A 20,197-nucleotide genomic window follows, 5' to 3' on the forward strand; every position below is an offset into this window, starting at 1 on the left:
ATACGCTCACTTCTATACATGCACCAACAGCCGTGTAATGTATTAGCCTGAGATCCCAAGTTGGCTCTGAAGACAAACACAGACCACAGTGTGTGTCAGTGTGTGTCGGTGTGTGTGTGTGTGTGTGTGTGTGTGTGTGTGTGTGTGTGTGTGTGTGTGTGTGTGTGTGTGTGTGTGTGTGTGTGTTTCCTTTTAATCAGCCATCATTTTGGATTTGGAGGAGCTGGGCTTCGTTGTGGTCGAGAACCACAGCTCTACGTTATCCAGAGCCTCAGGGTCTGTGTCTTTAATTTAGTAGCTGTGGTTGGGCAGTGCGTAACCTGATAAAACTCTTTTAAATGATAGAGTATCCATCTGGTTGGCTGGCTTCACTACATAGCCTGGGTCAGGGGGAACTGGCTGGTACTGATGGAGGTGGTGGGTTGGCTTAGTCTGGAGATGGTTGGAAATATGTTAAATCACACACACTTACTCTATAAGGCACACATATGTAATAACTGACCCTGCTTTGTTTCTAGCAACTGTATCCATGTGTTTCTTTCTATGTTTCTTATCCACCTCTCTCTTACATGCTTGTGCAGACTCAGTGACACATACTTGTCAGGGTTGTAGACGTTGAGCTCCTCCAGAAACAGGCTGTCATTGAGAAAGCCGTTGTTCATCTTGGCCAGGAACTTGAGGATGATGCCTTTCTCAGACCCAAGAAAGACCACTGTTTGGTTATTATAGGGACCTGCCTCGTTGTCCACCACGATGCGTGTCAGGCGATACCTGGAATAAGGATCAGAGAGCAAAATAAGTCAAATGATCTGTCCATCAGGTTGCATGGAAACAGAGTAGTTAGTCTAGACAAGTTTGCATCTGAAGAGCAACTTGAGGTGACAGAGACCATCTACAGGGATTCAACGGTTTCAGCTCTTTCCCTTGACAGTGCTCTTACTACTGGTCAATATTTAAAAACCTGAGATTTCAGTTGCCTTCAAAGAAAGCTTTTAGCAACAAGATAGTGAAAATAAGTAAAACCATCCATGCATTATCTATACTGCTTTTCCCATTCTGAGTCGCAGAGGGCTGGAGCCCATTCTAGCCGTCATTGGGCGAGAGGTCGGGCACACCCTGGACTGGTCGCTAGTCAATCACAGGGAGAGAGACCAGCCACACATTCACATTCACCTAACAAGTATGTCTTTGGACTGTGGGAGAGAACCCACACATACATGTAAAACAAAAATAATTTTTCAGATACCTGAAATAAGTTTTCAGGTATCTGTTCTCTACTTTAATCTAAGTTTTCCTGACAATTTACACCTTAACACACATTTTAACACAAATACCAGAACTTTCTTGTTATTGCTATTTTTCTTAGACCAGTTTCTTCATAATTCATTGGGACCATGACACTGGGAAAATAAGATTCCCTGGCATATTTATCAGTGCTTATTATCCAATACAATAATTGAATGTTTAAACAATGTTAAAGAAACTACAACACTAAACAGACCAGAGAGGGAAACTCAACCATGGAAAAGAAATGTCTCTGGTGTGTGATTTCCATGAAAACCATTGAAATCAACATGGAAAGCCTGGATGAAACATGGAAAGACGTGAGCTGGGGAGCTTTTTCAAAAAAACATTGGAAACAGTTCAGAGCAGCAAGACATTCCCAGTCCGACATATTCAGGCATTACATTAAGGTTAATGTTCATAAGTTTGCCGTTATATTTTAGAATCTTAAACTACAGCTGGCACTGTAGAAAGATCCTCAGAGGGGAAACTTTCACTTTTATACCGTCAGGGCTTTCAGAGCCCGTCTTTTTCTTTTACTTATACTCCTCTTAAGAACTCCCTGTTTGATCAGAGTCTTCTACTCAAGTACAGAAGGAGTTTACAATAGCCACCTCTGGTGATAACCCTTATAATAATTATACAGTATAATCAAATCAATTAATCAATTGATTTGTCTTCTATCACGTACGTCAGATGTCTAAAAGAGAAAAATTAACAGCAGGGAAGATTAAAGAGTCCTCGTAATCTCTTTAGTTGATTGTTATTTGATTAGTAACTCAATAAGATTGCCATAGGGCATGTCGGGTGGTGCCAAAGAAAGAAACATTTCAGAGAAAGTTGCTCAACAGTTGCAGCAATACTTCCTCTTCTAATTGACTGCTGCTGATCACACAGGTTGTCTCAGCAGCAGGTGGATATGCATAATAATAAAAAAATCAATTTTCATTTAGTTATTTGTCAAAAAACACCAAACAGATTCAAGTCGAACGGATTAGACACCTGCCAGTCAGTGTGTTTTGAATCACAGCCTTGTTTTTGCTTGTGGGAGTTGGAAGAAAACATTGAGACAGATCAAATAACAAGAACAGGTTTTAAGAAATACCTTCATTACTTTTAGCTTCAGATTTATTGCACCGCAGATGTTGGTGTCTATTTCGCAATTAATTCCACGGACAAAAACTTAAAAAAAGGTATATCTGCACATCAGAGTGAATTATGCAAATGCTTGTTTTAATGATTATTTTAATTGAAGGAGATAGGATTTAGAGATTAAAGATGGGAGCTTATCCTGATATTTAGGAAGCTGACATTTACCCTCTCCACTGAGGGTTTTTTGTGTGTGCGTGAAAATAGGAGAAAAGGTTCAGACTTTACTTTGGATGTTACGATAGTAGATTCAATGTTACTAGAGAGAACAGTTTAAACCATCAGCCTGATAAAATAACGAGACCACGTCATCTTATCCCATCTCTCCTGCTGTTTTCTTAAAATATCTCAGTGGCTTCATCCAATCCACAATAACAGCAATCTGAAGGTCTAATGTGGTTTTGATCTATTCAAGCACAACAGCCGCTCCAAGGTCTGTGTCAATGGGATTTAATCGCAGCAAAATAATACAATCTCAAGGACCGGAGACATTCACTGTCTTTCCTATTCAGGATAATAAAAAGCTCAAGAGGGGGATTCTTCAGAGTGTCTCCCCACCCCTTTTGCATTTGATTCATTGTGCCCAGCCAGCTGAGGTCCTTCTCAGCACACACACTGACACTCTCAGGACAGGAAAGCTCTTTTTAAAAAAGAAATATGCAGTAAAAGCTCCTCGCTTCATATCAGGGCGTCCTCTCCAGGGGTGTAACAAGGATCAAATGTTATTACTGATTTTCTTTCCAGTTGACTTCAGCTCAATAAAAGGATTCAACATGGCGACACATACTGTATCATACAAAAGGCCTCGCTCTTCTTCCACCCCACATGCCTTCATGATGCTTTTTTGAGCTTACATAATGCTTTTAACTCCTTCCACAGGCTCGCATGCAACGCTCGGCCCAATGTGGTGTCGTTTCAAATCAAATCAAATGCCCTGATGGCTGATTATGTAAAGACAGACACAGAACAAACTGTGTTATTCATCATATAGTTTTATGTTACAGTTGCACTAATGAATAGAGAGAGTTGCAGGGATAACCTCGATGAATGCGGTTCACTTTCTGACTAAGCCGGCACTGTATTTAGGTCAGACTTCAGCGAAAGAGGCAGTAGAATGTGATCTGATGCAAATAATGTGTTAAACATATGAAGAGTTCTTGAAGTAGCTCATCTTTAAAGTGATTGTAGCACCACTGGGACTTGTCAAGCACCCCCTGCCACCTTAAATCTTTAGCAGTTGCAATCAGAAGCAGGGTCCACATAGATTTTTCACTTTTTTACCAAATGCCCTGTCAGCTACTTTCTCTTCCACGTTAGGATGGTGGTTTGCTGTCGTACTCCCCAAGAGGCCGGCCGAGTGTAGCTTATAGCCAGACAGACCTTTATGATCAAACGGCGTCAGCCACAGTGCAGTGGCTTCTGGGAAATGGGCTCAACTCCAGAAAGTTAGGAGGAAAAGCCAACCACAGAAGAACTGGAAGTAGATTTTCTCTTTGAAATCTATCCGTAGAGGATTTAAAAACGCGATTTCCACCAGACTTAACATAGCTGGTATCATCTTCTTAATAAGGGCTCCAAAAAGAAACCTGTGTTTGCATTAAGACTTCTCGTATAACAGAGATGTTTTAGCATAAAGACAAACCTCTCTGAGAAATCAAATCTAACACATCTATGCGTTGTTACTCCAGGAGAAAGGTTCTATGCTGTAGATCAGGGTTTCCTTCCACTAACATGAAAATAGGTCAGCGTCTGGTTTATGCAGGAGTACTTCAGAGTTTTAATGAGCAAAACTCTCAGAGCAGCACTTCATGTAATTATTGTCCAGGCCTGAAGAGGCTCATAGACCTGTGATGAAGACGGCCTTTGGAGTGTGTGGAAAACTTACCGCACCATGGTCTTGAGGAACCAGGGCCTGTTAGCGATGGAGGGTACGGCCTCGTCCATAAGAGGATGCACCTTGATGAAGTTGAGGGTGTCATCGGGGAACTCGTTGGAAACCTTGTACCTCTCCAAAGACGGAGTGCCGGCACAGCTGCCAGGCCTGCATACAGAGAGGAGGAAGAGGAAGGGCGATGATGGCAGTGAAAGAAAAGTGAGTGGAGGGCGTTAAAAGCACGAAAGAAGAAAACCTTCACATCGACTCAAGGGGGAATGAGCACACTTTCAGGCCAGGGCTTCGCTGGAAAACAGTTTTACTTCCCCAAAAATCAATGAGAGCGCAGCTGTAAATTGCTAAACTCTCACCTCAGGAGGTTTTGGGTCAGAGCAGAGGACACGAGATGTCTTCGTTTTCTCTGGACTGAGGGTAAAATAGCGAGACATCCTATCTATCTGATCCTTTTACAGGGAGGTGGTGAGCTGCTTGTAAAAGAGAAGCTGCTTTTGATAGCGTATCCCCTTCGCTGGGATCTCACCTCTGAGAGCTTGTAAAACCCCTTTACTGCGTGATCTTTGATTCCCTGCCACACCACATAATCCACACCAGGTACTAGAAATATTAGCCAGCTGGCCCTCGAATGTCTAAAACTGTCAACATGTCAGGATCAAACCCCCTCAAATATATATACACCGAGGTACTCAAGTGACATCTCTATTCATCTTCCTCTAAAAACTTTCCTTTATATATATTTTTAAGAAGAGCAAAGGGAATCTAAACGTCTCTCAGTTTTTCTGCGTATTCCTGCATTAATCTCTTCCTTTTGTGCACAGTTGGGAAAGGCGAGAGTTTCACAAAAAAAGTAGTTTGATAAAGTTTCTATAAAAGCATCAGATCCTGCCAGGGCAAATTGAGCTATGCTGTGTGAAGTGAAACTGCTTTTTCATCCCTCAAAGGAGCATTTTGAAACCAAGCAAAGAAAAAAAAACCACTTAAAAGAAAAGTTTAAATCTGATGCTAACGTTGAATTAATGTCCAAATTGAAACTGTAAAATGATGAAATCAGCATCTGCAGAACCTTTTGTACATGTAAAAAAAAAAAACGATACGCTTTTAAATGTATCTTCGCTACATTTCTGGCAGTAGACATATGGAGGACAGCACAGGAACAGACATCTCTTAATATGAGAACCTGTAAATGATTCAGTAGGAGCGTCTAACACATGGAGGAACAGTCTGCTGCAGGGCCAGACCCGAGTGCCTTTGTTACCACCCTCCGTCTGTTTGCCTGCAGATAAACGCTCTGAACGCACCAGTGGATGGGAATAAAATCAATCACATCAATCGGTGCAGAAAAAAAAAAGAAAACAGCGGGAATATGTCGTCGTTTTCACGTCTGACCTTGTTGAACATCAACAAGTAATTAGATGCTAATTGAGGAACTTGCAGATATACTCTCACTCATACAACGTATGGAGATGAAGGCAAAGAAAGTACAGTAGAGGCTCTGTGTTGAACTGAGGACCTGCAACCCTAAACCATATGGTAGCTTACACACATGCACACACATATGCTGGGGTACCAACAATTATCGTAACCCAGATCTTTGTAGCAAATCCGTTTTTTTTCCCTTTCTGCTAGAGAGGAGAACAGCTCTAAGCACGTTAATTAGCAAAGCCATAGATGGTAGATTGATCAGGCTGGTGCATTTGTGGAATTAGGCAGCCATCTGTAAAATGATCTCATGCTTCATTTGTCGATAGTGAACACTCCTTTGATGCAGCTGCGTGTGTGTGGGGGGGGGGGGGGGGGGGGGGGGGGTGAGGTAATGCGTTAGGGGTGCAACAGTGGGCTGAGGTGGGATGTGTGTGTGCATACAGTGTGTGGGTGTGACGCAATGGGAGACAGGGTGTGTTATCGCCTTCTCTAGAAAGAAACAGCATGCAAAAAATGATGCAACAGGAGAAGAAAATGTGGTGATATTAGCGTTTAGTTGTTACACTGATTTGGGGGCCATGCAGCTTACAGTATATGTGTGAGAAAATGATACTGTGTGATTAACCCCGGTTAACAGGTTTGCATTTGTTTCTGTTTATATCACATGTGCGCGATGCTGTGTCAGTGTGTGAGTGTGTGTGTGAGTGTGTGTGTGTGCATTTGTTGTACCTTGGCTTGGGAACCCTCTCCTCAGGAAAAGGCGTCCAGGTTGAGTCAGGGGATTTCTGCTCTTTGAAACGCCCTGTGAACGTGTTGGCCACCTCCGCCATGTCATAGGCGCACACTGCTGAGCCTGGAATACTGCCATGACACACACACACACACAGAGAAAAAAAAACCCATGAACAATCTTTTCAACTGAACATATCAGAGAACACCTGGCCAAGTCTGGAATATCACCAGGGAAAGAAAAATGGATTGACCCGCCCCTATCATAGGGATTAAATCCCTCAAGGATGACTCAATTTAGCTGTTGCATGTTCACACTGGGTGTTACATGTTGTTGATGTTTTACCACTTTGGAGAAAAGAAGAGGTGTCATGATTTTTGTCTTCACTTCTCTCGCTCGTTTAAAAGTCATAAATGGTTCTTATTCCAGTGACGTTTGCGCTCATTCCTGTTCTATTGACTGTAAAAGTAATTGTGTCGTGTTATTGAACATAGTAGTCTTTTTGTCTCTCTGGGCCTGCTGAGCCTCATGAGGACACACATTCCCTCCAAGGCTGGGTTTCCCCAGAAGCCTTAAGGCATCAAAGTTCACCACAAGTCCACTGTAGGGCAACCACACACAACAGATTATCTTATTATTGAAGGGAGAAACACTCGTCTTGTGATGGCAGCAGATTCTTTCTGCTGTGTGCCATCGATGCATAGCAGATTGCTGAGTCACTCTTCCAATTTTCATGCATCTGCGCTCATAAATTTAAAATTAACACTCGGAATTATTTTCTTCATCAGACTTTCTTTTACGAAGATTCTCGGCTGGTTGGATATTCTTGCAGTTGCATCATGGGTTAAACTCATGCAGACATCGGGGAGACGGCGCACACAAGGGCGGTATTATAGCGGGCGAGGTCAGATAGCTGTTGATTCGTGGCAAAGCTACTAAATCACAGTAATTACCCCCTGTATTGGATATGTACGGAAAGTCAGACAGTCATACATCTGTTTATAGCAGGCCGCTAACAAGGCAGATTGATAAAGAGAGAGCCAGTTAGAAAGTGAGCGGGCCAGCAGGACTTCCAGCCACACAAACTCTGAGAGCTGACTACTCTCTGAATGTGCTCCGTCTAATTTCACCCCCTGACTATGAAATGGAAAATTAATGCCAGGATCAAAACCAGCGCTTATAGAAATTTTCAGAGGCACTGCTTCATTGGGTTTTAATGTCCATTAACCACGCTCAATTGCATTGTCACAAGCAATTGTCTTATCTGCTAAAAAGCAGCCATAAAATGGAAAATTACAATATGTGCGAGCTATCAGCCCAGCTCTATGGCTTTGTGGTAATTTTCAATTTAGATAACAAGTGCCTATGAATATGAAAGCAGCCCTTGAATGTGAATTTATAAAAAGGGAAAATAAGATTAAACACCTTCATGTCAAAAGGGCAACAAAAATGTTTTGACAGGAGATGTAAATGTTGACCCAGAAGTCGCAGGAATTACATGTCGCAGTGAGTCACAGCAGGGCACGCACTGCTAACATTAGGAAAGGTCATACTGTCGACATCCGATAAATTGGGGGCATTTTTAAGGTATTTCAACCTAAGTAATACGATTGTGTTCATAAATGAAAGGTGCAAAACAGATGCTGACACACCTGACCTCATGTGAGTCGAGGGGAAGTAAGGATAAAATGGCTTATTTCATTTTGGGGTTCTCTAGGGTACCTGTTGTACGGTGTGGAGAATGTTGCCATCACGACGTCCCTTCCATTGATGTGGATGACATCCGTCACAGCCTGCAGGATGTTGAAGTAGAAGTGGGAGTCACCGGGGATGGAGCAGTTGAGGCGCGACTTCAGGAATGAGGTCCACTGTTTCTCCAGGACGCGAGGGGAGCCGCCACGGTCGTTCTTACAAACCCGGGCCACCCGAGGAAACACAACCTGACCAGAGACACACAGTTGAAAAATGTAATCATTTGAAAGCTGAGGAGTTCACATCAACAGCCTCTTGTGTTTCATCAGTAGTCTCACTGCACTGAACTGTTCAGCTGTCCACAAATAGAGAACTCCAGCAATCAAGCATTTTACTCTCAGAACGCTGTGAGACATGGTGGAATAAAACAGAAAATAATCTTAATTTGCTTTGTTATGTTCCACCTGTTCTTTCTATTTAAAACAGGCTACCTTCATATCCCATGATGCATTGCAACGGCATGTAATTTGGTCAGAGATTTCAATATAGTTTGCTAGAAGCAGCTAATGTAGCCTCTTGCAGAGAAGAGAAGCAGGATACAGAAGTATGAAAACCACTTCATCCTTTCAATCCCACATCACTTTAAGTTATATATCATATTTGCTCTATTTTAAATCTTGAGCCCCAAGCTTTATATAACTTCTTTCAGGTATTGAGTAGCAGCCTACTCGCCAAGACCTGTAAAAAAGACTTCATTGTGTATAAAGCCAGGGGTTGTTTTAAGAAAGACTTGATGAACATTTGAAGATCTTATGACCAGACTATTATTGCCTTTTTTCACATTTCACTTTCATCTTTTGGTTATTAAAAAAAATCCCCGTTCGGTTTATGAGCCTATAACTCTGAGAGTGTTTTTTTTTTAGCTTTTATCTGACCACAAATAAGTACCTGTCCTCACCTGGCTCTAGATATTTAAGGACACTGTATCACATTGTACTTTTACAGCTGACTGTATCATCATAAGAGTTTCTAGCACAGACAAACTAAAAGGACTTAAAGTAGGCTTTTCCAGGAGAACTAGGAGAACTGTTACTTATGATAAAGATGATATGATACAAGTAAAAGCTTCAACACAGCCTCTAAATGAACCTAGTGACGCAATTGTTGTCTCAAGAGTAAACTCTGATTATTAAAGGATTGGAAACCTTTAAGTTTGATTCCCTGCAGAACGCATTATAGACTCTGTTTGGCTGTTTGAATGATAAACATCTCTGGGGGAGACAACAGTGTCTTAATCCAACATTTCACCACTTTATAGCAAATTAAAGACACAGAGGAGTAAATTGAAGTGTTTGATATGCTGTTAAGGAGTCAGCACCTGGCAACCCCAAATCTAAAGTATAAAGATTCAAATAGGCGCCGGCGCTGTAATTACAACTCTGCCGTAAAATCACTCAGTCAGTATTGCAATTAGTCGTTGTCACACTATACTTACCAGCAATAAATCTAACCCTGACCTGAAATTGTAGCCCAGAGTAAACAGTGTGCATGGGAGCGAACATGCATTTAAACCAGATCTCACACACACCCCACAGACAACCACACATAAACACACCCTCATCTCCCCATGCATGGACAGAGAGACACCAAACCATAACTATTAAACACACACACACACACACACACACACACACACACACCAACATAGGTCCATTCACAGTCAGATTATAGAGCAGTGAGATTATAGAAGATGTATTACACACAACAGGTGAGACTGTCAAGGTAAGTGTGGGATTATGTCAGCTTTGCATAAAATATTTTCTCACATTTCTGCCCACTTAAAATGTCTGAACAGCGGCCTTTGTGTGTGTTAGCTTTCAGCACACAACTCAAACACGCAGACCACTCACACAACAAATACCTCACTCAAGGCTGGTTAACTATCTTGTGTGGTGAAATATTTATCCTTTTGTGTGTTCCAGATGCAATCCAGTATTAAAAGTTGAGCAAACACAGACCCGACGAAGTCAATTATTCGGTTTGCCATAAAGCACAAATGACTGCTTACACTGTCAGGCAAGGCCAATCTATTTTATAATAATGAAGAGATACCATTCACTAAATGTTAAATGTCTCTGCACCATCAGTTCTAATACAACGCGCATAATTATACTGACATTGCTTTCAAAGCAGCCCACAGCTTGAGAGGCCTGATCTGTATTCAGACACAGGATAACATGTGCCTGTCACTTCTGGCAGTGAATATATAATGTCTGTGTTCCTCATTTCCCCCTCCTGTCCTTTCTCTTTCTCACCCTCTCGTGTATTCTCTTTCATTTCATCAGACAAACTTTCATTTCCACAAGGTATTGTCTTCTACCTGGTATCCAATTAGACATTTTCAGGACAGGGTCCAAAAGTAAAATTGGGAAGATTGGGAATAGAAAAATGTCTTCAACCTGAGCAAAGCCTTTTTTTTTTTTTTCTTCTTTTTCAACGTCTCGTCTTATTTCTCAGAGACACTTGGGATGAATTCCTCTTTGGGAAACATTCACACCGTGGGTCAAATGGGTACGTACCCGGACGGATGAGGACATGCAATTCAAGCGGTATATTTAGACCGTAAAATGGGATCTCCAGACATCCACACATTTTTTTCTTTTTTCAGGTCTATTTTAGGGTCTTGCATCCTGCCCGGTATTTATCTGCTACTGAAAAATGCTTGGTCACTTTAAAGCTCCTGAAAGCCTCCTTCCAGTTATGTGATACACCCATATCCTGTTAGTTTCCACAGGCACTTCCCAATCGTCCCAGTAAATAGGAAGTCACCTCTGATTAGACTTCAAACAGCAGCAGAACAATTGGGCCTGTGCTTACCTTTCCCATTGTGTTGTACTCCATTGCAATTTCCCGAAAGAAGAAGTAGATGAAGTCGCCGTAATTGACCGCCTGCACAAAGTAAGGCTCTGTAGGAGGAGAAAAAGATCAAATATGACTCAAAGTGACGTTTTGCATTGATAAAACAGCTCTGACACCATATTTCACAGTAAACAGCCCGGATATCTGTCATATTATGCAGAAGAGCACCGACTGTGAGGCTTGAGTGCCTCAATCTATCATCCATCATACCAGCGAACCAATTTGCATGCAGGGAAAGAGGGAATCTCTCTATTGAGTTTTGACAGGCTGGACTTGTGCTTGTTTCTCCCCGGGGCAGAGCAATTTCCTGGCTACATCAACTCTGCCGGCGCAGGTTGGCAAAATGACTGCGTCAAACAGAGCATGTAGCATTAGCATAAGTGCTCCTGCTCTTCATGCCTACATTCATATAGACGCACGAAGGCAACAGAAATCATAAATCACACAAAGGCAAACACATGGCCGAGCAAGCATGTCGAGAGTAGGGTTTGTTTTCTAGCTTGTCACTCAGCTTGGTGCTTTTCAACCTCAGAGAATGTGTTTGCTCACCCCCTCCTTTCTCAAACACACACAGAAACTCTCACACACACACACACACACACACACACACACACACACACACACACACACACACACACACAGACTCACCTTTAAGCCATTTGGAGTCGTGTTTGACAGTGCGCAGAGTCGGGCTGTCTCCAAGGCTACGATAGATGACCGCATCGATCGCTAGAAAGTCTGTTACGGTGGCCGAGTACAGCTTGCCATCTGGAGAGGGAACACAGGGACGGAAAGAGCAATAAGAGAGGGAACGATGGAGACGGAGGGGATAGAGGGACAGGGAGAGTCATAAAGGAAGAGAAAAAGGTAAAGAGAGTAGAGTTGAGTCAAAACAAAAACACACAAAGCCACTCCGATGTTCCTGCTCTCTGTGGCTGGATACACAAAGATGTTACAGATGGCTCGGAGCTGGAAAATGAATGAATCACACAAACCAAAAGAGAGTCTCTGATGGACAACAAACAGGCTGTGCACACACTTAAACATGTTGCACATTTGTAATTGCTCGCTCTCTCCAACACACTTCAAACACTGAAGGCCCTGCGTACAGTGAGCTGCACAGAAACCCACAGTCGCACAAGTACGCACACACGCACGCTTGACGAACACGATCCACCACCAGCATGACCTCAGCCTGCCTCGGCCTTAACCACAGTGGAAACTCAAACTACATAATTGAAAGGATAGCAGTCAGAGGAGCCCTCTTGATTACTCAGTGCTTCCAGCTCCAGCTCTGCTACACATTAACCGGTCGAGCTAGGCGTTTGCTCTCCTCCTCGGCAGGGACAGCTCATCAATGCGGCCATAAATCGCTTCACAGCAAATATGAACGGGGACTGAATATCTTTAGCGGCCTGCGGGTTGGTTGCATCAGAAGTGTTGCACCACGCCAACAGAAAGCTGACTCATCCTGGTCCCGTCAGTCTGTGACTTATTTCGTATTTTGTGCATTTCGATAGAACGCTAACGAGAGACAACGAGGACGACAGAAAAGTAAAATAAAAGTCCAACAGAAAGGATTAGGTTTTTTTTCTTAAACCACAATACTATTGATGGATTTCCAATGTGCTCTAAAAAGGAACACATTCTTTACGCAGAGCGATTGTGGCCTCGAGTTCAACGCTCTGCTCTGGTGCATTTAACACGGATTGGCCTCCTCTCTTGACATGTTGTCAAAGTACTGCCATTACAATAAACCGCAGGGTATTAAGAACAATATTAAATACAACCGCAACTAATCCCCCCCGCTCAAATAGACTCAACTTTCCCATCCAGCTCCAACATGTTCCAGTGTTTAATGAGCGCAGATAGGAGGAAATTAGGGGGAATGTTTTTGCCTCATGGCAGCCAATGAGCAGGAGCAATATCACATGTACTTCATCTTCATCCTCCACTAATGGAAGAGTTTCTCCTTTGTGAAGCCACTAAAAAGACTTCTGAAAATCCCAGTGATGACAAATGCAGTGAAATATGAACAGAGAACAGGTTGCTTTGGCTGAATGGACCCTGCAGCGGAGGGGTCGTGTCTGTCAAGCAGCTACTTACTAGAATTTTGACATGAAAATGTTATTTTTGATTTGAAAAGAAATCAAATTCTTCCACTATCAAAGGTAGTCCCTTAGACATTGATGATTTGAACACTTTCAATGACCACACTAACTCTGGAGCCTGTTCACATTATATAGGTATAACTGAATATTTAATTATATGATAAAGTTAGATGACTGCTATGTTTACATGGACGACTTATAACCAGAATAATACCCTGATAGGAAAGTCACGGGTCCAACGAGACCTAATTGAAAGGAGATTTCATTACAGTCAAGAAGGGTGGCGTATGCCATTTGTTATTGGGACATAACCATGTTAACACGAACTGGGATTGTTCGTCCTCGTCGGGGTTCGATCATTCTTTCTGATGTATGTCTGCCCCATAGAATGTGATGAGTTTCCCAATTTGTTTTTGCTGGCATGGAAGGATACAAGGGGGAAATATAGCAAATCTGGTCTGTAGCTGACACAGTTTTTATTCCCTGAGACTTTAAAAGTACGTCTCGATTGTGGAAAGGCTACAAACACTGACTAGTCAAACAAGTTTGTGAAAAATCGGGCAAAGCCAGAATCCGCCGAACCATAATGAAATACAGACGTCCAAAGTAACAGACACGAGGGAAGAGGAGAATGATATTTCTGGCGCACAGCGGGTTTGCATGCAGAGAAGCAACTTCTGGACCCTTGCAGGGACAGCTGTGTTTGTTTACAACACAAGCGGAAGGAACGGCCTCTTCTTCTGCTATTTCCTGCAGATTAGACCGGCAGGGCATGTCGAAATGGATTTATTGTGGAAGTTGTTGCATTATGATTTAATTCTTGATGCATAAGCATGTCTGAATTGAAACACTTCATGTTTTGTGAAGCGTTTACTTCTGTACTTTGCTTGTGTGTTTTAATTAAATTTCAGTTAATTCCACTGTTCTAACCAACAAGATTTGTTTAATTTAAATTCTCTATTTTTTCTGCATAGTTTTTCAACTCTTTCCTTAATTTTCCCACACTAACACAGACCTATTTCAAATGTACATCTTTTAGAAGACTAATGTAAAAAGACTTATTCTACCATCATCTGTGATTAGAGCTGCAACCATAGCAGTATGCTTTAGAGAAAATGCAGACCTTAGAATGTGCTAATTGAGGATTCAACACAGCCTTGTAAAACAGATAAATAAATACAACATATAAAGATGCATTCATCTTACCTGCAAACAGGGCGACGTTGGCGTGCTTGGCGTCATACGGGCAGCGCGCCATCCCGCTGATCTCCTCTCCCAGGGCCTCCAGGGTATCCGTCTAGGGTCACAAACAAGGTCTAAGGTCAACACCGGGTCAAAACAATGCAGTGTTTTCAAAAGAAACAATGGACTTGAAATACATCTACAAGACAGGAAGTGACGGTTCCCACAAGCAGTGGACCCCACAAGATCGAGAACAGGGAAATTACAAATGTGTCCAAATGTCAAAATAATGTCAATCTGAAGGCACTGCTACGAAACTACAGTGATAAAGTGGAGATATGTGGTGTGAGTCACAACGAAATAGTCCCAAAAAGCTGTTATGCTCAGCTCAGGAGTGTGTCCATCTCCTTCTGACCCAATCTAATGTCCTGTGGATGCCCCTCTGGCGCCCCACTGAGAGCTGTCAAAGTCGCCCATCTGGGAGGGTCTGGGAAACTGTCATGGAGGGAGATTACAAAAACCCCTGACATATTCCACAACAACATGTTTCACAGCAAGGGTGGACGTGCTCTGCTTCCCACTGCCATCCTTTATCCTTCAACTGTCTTGGTGTTAAAGAAGAGATTTAACAACCCCTGAGACAGATCTTTAACCCATTTAACTGTGGTGCTTTCCCCTGGCCTGATTTCTAAAGTCTGCGCTTTTACTCCAAAGAGGAAATAAATGGGCACAGGGAAAAGGGGTGAGCACACGGCCCTGAGCAGAGAATGTGAGAATTTTTTTCTAAACCACAGCCGTTTTTAAATAGCAGATCATAGAGTAGTCATTATTTTATATTTTACAGTTACCACTTTGCCTTGTGCTAGGAGCGTTTCTTTGGGCAAAACTTCTTCCCCGGATACAGATTCTGGTTTAAATTCTGCACAGAGTCAGTGCAAAAGTAGTCACTTTTTAGTTTATTCAAACTTACAGCTAATTTTATTGTTCAGTCACTCAGGGGTCCAATTTACATGGGCTATTTTGAGATTGAATTCACTGCTTGTCTAATTTTAAGGCTTAGTGGGATGATCTCAATGAAATGGAATTTGGACAAGATTTTGTTGTTTTGCACCCAGTTTGCAGTTCAGCTGGCAGAGTATGGCGGACAATAAGATGTGGGTGAAAGGTTATTATCATCCCACCATGGCTTGGCTTGTCTTCCCAGGATGCCTTAGGACACTCTCTTACCCTGGCTAAACACCAGCGAAACCCACAACACACATGAGAGAAAAAGGAGAAAAGCCATGCTGGCCAGAGACCAAGGTCAGGAAAAATGACTGAACACACAGTTTTTCCTGCAGAGTTCACAATACATCGTCATTTTTCTTCTCTATCTCTGGTTCTATCGCTCCTGTATACTACTACCTTTGTTGCCTCATTTGGTCCCTTTACTCTCGACAAAGAGGAGCGTCGCTTGCCAAAAAGTGCGAACTGCTTATGCCGCCCTTTCTGGTCTCTAAACAGGTCATTTTGTTTTTCTATTCCTGTCTCGGCGGAAACAGTTATCATCTGCCCACTAAAAAGGTCACACGCACGCCGGCGCAATGCTGGAAAATCCTGCCAGAGAAATTGTTGAGGCTGATTTGGCAGAGAAAATTACAAGTGACCTTTTACAACAAACACAGAGGCATCGACAGCAGTGCATTTCTCGATTTCTCATTCCTTCTGTCTCTTCAGAAGTCAGAGGCCGCTGTGTATTCGAGCTGTATGAAGACATATATCGTTAACAGATAGGGGAGACTATAATTATAGATCCTACTGAGTTTATCATAAGGGACAGGCGTAGCTGAAGGTCAGGTGCGCCCACTGAATCACGGCGCCTGGACGTGCGGAGCGATGAGCCGACTGAAACGTCAGCAGCTTCTGTCTGTGTCAGCCACCAAACACAAACACACCCTCCTCCTCTGACACATCACAAACACACACTCGCATATCTCTCACGCCACAGCAGCCCCCACCCCGCCCCCACCCCTCAATCCACTCAGTTGATTTCACAGAGGCTCTGACCTCTGTCTGCTGGGCTCGGCTGCCTGTCACTGATCTGTTCCTGCCGTTAGAACAGAGGAAGACACTCCCCGCCCGGCTGTAGATATACGCACAGCTTTTGTCAAGTTGGCATGTGTGGAGCAACAACAACAACTGAGCGCTCACTTGCTCCCTGTGGTTAGCCTTGTCCAAAGCAATATGCAATATTTTTCAAAACAGCCAACAGCTTTCCATAAAACTGCCACACTCAAACACAACATTTTTTCACATTACCGGAAAGAAATTTGATGTCTAAACAGCCAGACGGATTTTTTTTTATTTTTTTTTCATATACTTTGTTTACCAGGCAGACCTTATTATGCTGTCAACTCCACAAGCTGCAACAAAAAAAGAAAAGAAAAAGAAAGAAGTGCTCCAGCTTTGTCGAGACACAATTCAATGTAATGGGAGTAGAACAGTAAGGCTGTCACAGTTCGTCAGCGCTGCCTTAACAACACACAGTTCTGCAGGGATCGACTGGAGCTCAGCAGACAAATGTACAGTAACCTTGGCTCGGGGTGCTGTGTATCTACATGAATTAATTACTACAACAGCTCGCTGGTGCTTTCCATAGGCTATATGCTAATTAATTAGACAAACACATTGTAGATCCAAAACATGCCCATCAGGAGTGTTATAATTGGTTCAGCATCAGCTCCAAAATTCAGGGTGAGGGACACGGTCTACTTTTGTGTCCCATTTTTTCTCATGACTCGTTTTCAGAAATAATTTTCTAAAAGTTATTTAAGAAATCTGAAAGGACAGACGTAGGGCAAGCTGAACCGATATTGCACTTTTCTTTTTAAGTTTCCTTGTCAATTGTATAGAATACAATTGTAAGGGTCACATTTTTTCTTTAATGCAAATGAAAGTTCCATTTTAGAGGAGAAACTTGGTTAAAGTCCCTCTCATTAACCGTTAACTGTTGTTTATTCACAGATTGCACTGGTAAAGGGTCACTTTTCAGATGCAAAATGTATATGCGACAAAAACGAGTCCAAAGTAATCATAGAGGTTTACCAGCTTGGCATTTATGAGTTTGTCCTAATTGTTGTTGTCAGAAAGGGCAGTAGAGGAAAAGAGACCTTCCTCTTACAGATCTGACATGCTAATACATTTCAGATCCGGCTCTACATTTGACAGCGGAGTTGAGTGTCCATATTTTCACCTGCACAACCTCCCCACCCCCATCCATAAAGGCGCAGTGCACAGGATCACACCTGGGCCAGGAGCGATTGTGCAAACCCAACAAGGACACATCTCCCTGGGAGATTAATAGTCATGGCCTATTTCTCTGCAGCCTGTCTCTGAGCCCTGGGAGGATGAACCCTTCCTGACCACCTTTTAGACCAGAGCAAGAGACTGGAGGCTTTGCAGCTGCTGAAAGAAATATGTTAGCAGAGGTAGAAGCTCATTTATCTGAACCTTCAACTTCTGAAATGATTAATCTTCCAGGGAAGGAATTGTGAAAAAAAAATCATAAATACGCTAAAAATCGGATTCATTATATGTCCTTACTAATAAAAAAAGATATAAACTAAACATTATTTTGCATTGTATGGTTTTATCAAAAAGCTTCTAGAGAAGCTGAAAAGAGTGGCATGTGAAGATGCAATTCTAAGTTGTTGCTTACAATTGGTGTGCATAAGTAAGGTTGGATTCGAACCCAGGCTGCCTCTACTGGCGGCCCATATCCAAAGGCTTTACATGGATGAAATTTCCCCATCAACCAGTATCAGGTCGAGGATGTATCACCTGGGACTCTCTGCCTCCCATATCCCCCATCGTTTCTCCCCGCTTCGCCCGGCAACAGGCGATGAAACTGACTCCAGTCATATATCAGCCCAGCTGGATGGGGTGTTTATTATTACAGCGCAGCAAGGGAGTGACAGAGGGAGAAAGCAACAGAGGGAAAGATGGTGGAAAGAGCGGTGGGAGCGAAGGGGGGGGGGGGGAGAAGGAATTAGGGCTGACAGGAGACGAGGAGAGAAGGGGGGAGGTGAAGAGGGAATAGAAGAAGAGAACGACATGGGTGCTGTGAGGTGACGAGTGAGAGGACTGTGCCAAGGTGTCTGTCTGTGTTCTTTCCGTATGAATGCGTGTCTTGGTCATTGTGTTTGTGTTGACAGCAATAACACAATGAGAAGGCCGGAGAACAAGAAGCGACTAATTAAGGAAAACAAAGATTTAAAAAGGACAGAGCAGATAAGAAATAAAGAGGTGACCAGGTGGGAAAGGTGCTGAAACAGAAGACAGCGTTGGGTGTTGCTGGTTAAGCTGGGTGCCCTCCCTGCCCCCTCTGTCTCTCTCCCCCTCCCCCCTGCTCGCCCTTGCAGCGTTGTTGATTAATGTGGGATGAGGCTGGCCCAGAAACAGAAGCTCTTTTCAGCACTGTCACACTGGGGAGATGGAGAGGCAAACTGTGGCCAAGGTGGATTTAACCACAAACACACACACACACACACACACAGGCACACACACACAAACACACTTTTGACCAGGCATGAGCCCAGCACGCCATCAAAGGCCTGGTATCTACCCAGAGAGTCTGCCAGGCTGCCAGCAGTACAGAGTGTGAGTGTGTGTGATTTTGAAAATGTGTGTGTTGTATGTTTGCCTATTTGCACAGTTGTCAGTGTTTGGACGTGTGCACACACACACACACACTTCTGTTTAGTCCATACACTTGTGCACCCACATTTGTTTGCACATTTGTAGGTTTTTGTAAAAGGGATTAGTGATGATTTTTATGAAATCTCTATTTTTGTATGTAGTCATGGATTATTGATTCAGTTTCCAGTCTGTACTCATAGAATACAGGATTTCAACTCTGAAACTTGGTGGAAATCAGACTTAAATACGCTTCAGACATCTTGTCACAGAAAAAAAAAATATTGTTCAGTTTTTATAATTTGTTAATACAGGGTTACAATAAGCACAGAAATGCTGATATATGGCCATTTCTCCTAAATCATTCCGCTGGTAAAACCTGTCCACACAAAGACCTCTTCACCAGTACTCTCAGCAAGATTTTTGATCATTCCACTCCCGGTCTGGAGGCTTCCAGGTCCCTCCTCACCCTTCGTCAAGGTAAACGCCAGGTTTTGGATTATGCAATTGAATTCCGGACCCTAGCTGCAGACAGTGGTTGGAATACTCCCTCGCTGCTGAGGGCCTTTAACAACGGACTTTCTGATGGCATTAAAGACCAGCTGGTTCCCTTAGAGCGTCCAGCAAACCTAGACTCCTTCGGTTCCCTTTCCTAAATTACCATCTGCCAAAGAAACTGCAGAAGCCACGCTCTCCAATGTGTTTCGTATACCATGGTTTAAGACATTAAAGACATTGTTTCAGGCCGGGGCCCGCAGTTTATCTCTCAGTTTTGGAAAGCTTCTGCTCCTTGCTTGGTGCCACTGTCAGCATCACTTTTGGTTATCACCCCGAGTCCAGTGGTCAAACAGATTGGATGAATCAGGAGTTGGTGACCTTGCCTTCGCAACCTGGTCTCTCATAACCCATCTTCGTGGAGCAAGCACCTGATATGGGCATATGATACGTCGGCCCCCTAGATTTGTTGGACCATTCCCAGTGTCAAAGGTTGTCAATCCTGTTGCTGTTCATTTTAAAGCTCCCAAAACCCTGGCGGATTCATCCTGCGTTCCATGTGGCACTCATCAAACCTGTTAATGAGAGCGCACTCATTCCACCTGCGTCTCATTGTCTCCCCCCTCACCTTAGTATTTAGTCTGTTGC

At 43.1% G+C, this 20,197-nt stretch overlaps 1 protein-coding gene across 3 annotated transcripts in view; it reads right to left on the reverse strand.

Moving 5' to 3' along the window:
* The window catches only part of sema6a (sema domain, transmembrane domain (TM), and cytoplasmic domain, (semaphorin) 6A), a 113,179-nt gene that overhangs the window by 27,863 nt on the left and 65,119 nt on the right, over positions 1 to 20,197 (reverse strand). For all 3 annotated transcript variants that reach the window (XM_061038665.1, XM_061038664.1, XM_061038663.1), the window contains exons 7-13: positions 14,405 to 14,495; positions 11,736 to 11,855; positions 11,046 to 11,134; positions 8,199 to 8,416; positions 6,476 to 6,607; positions 4,319 to 4,474; positions 598 to 771 (exon numbers count right to left, since the gene is read on the reverse strand). In XM_061038665.1, coding sequence (XP_060894648.1) covers positions 598 to 771; positions 4,319 to 4,474; positions 6,476 to 6,607; positions 8,199 to 8,416; positions 11,046 to 11,134; positions 11,736 to 11,855; positions 14,405 to 14,495 — 980 coding nt within the window. The remainder of the gene's footprint in view (positions 1 to 597; positions 772 to 4,318; positions 4,475 to 6,475; positions 6,608 to 8,198; positions 8,417 to 11,045; positions 11,135 to 11,735; positions 11,856 to 14,404; positions 14,496 to 20,197) is intronic.

This window comes from Labrus mixtus, chromosome 5, assembly GCF_963584025.1.
Source record: "Labrus mixtus chromosome 5, fLabMix1.1, whole genome shotgun sequence".
In the NCBI taxonomy this organism is placed as follows: domain Eukaryota; kingdom Metazoa; phylum Chordata; class Actinopteri; order Labriformes; family Labridae; genus Labrus; species Labrus mixtus.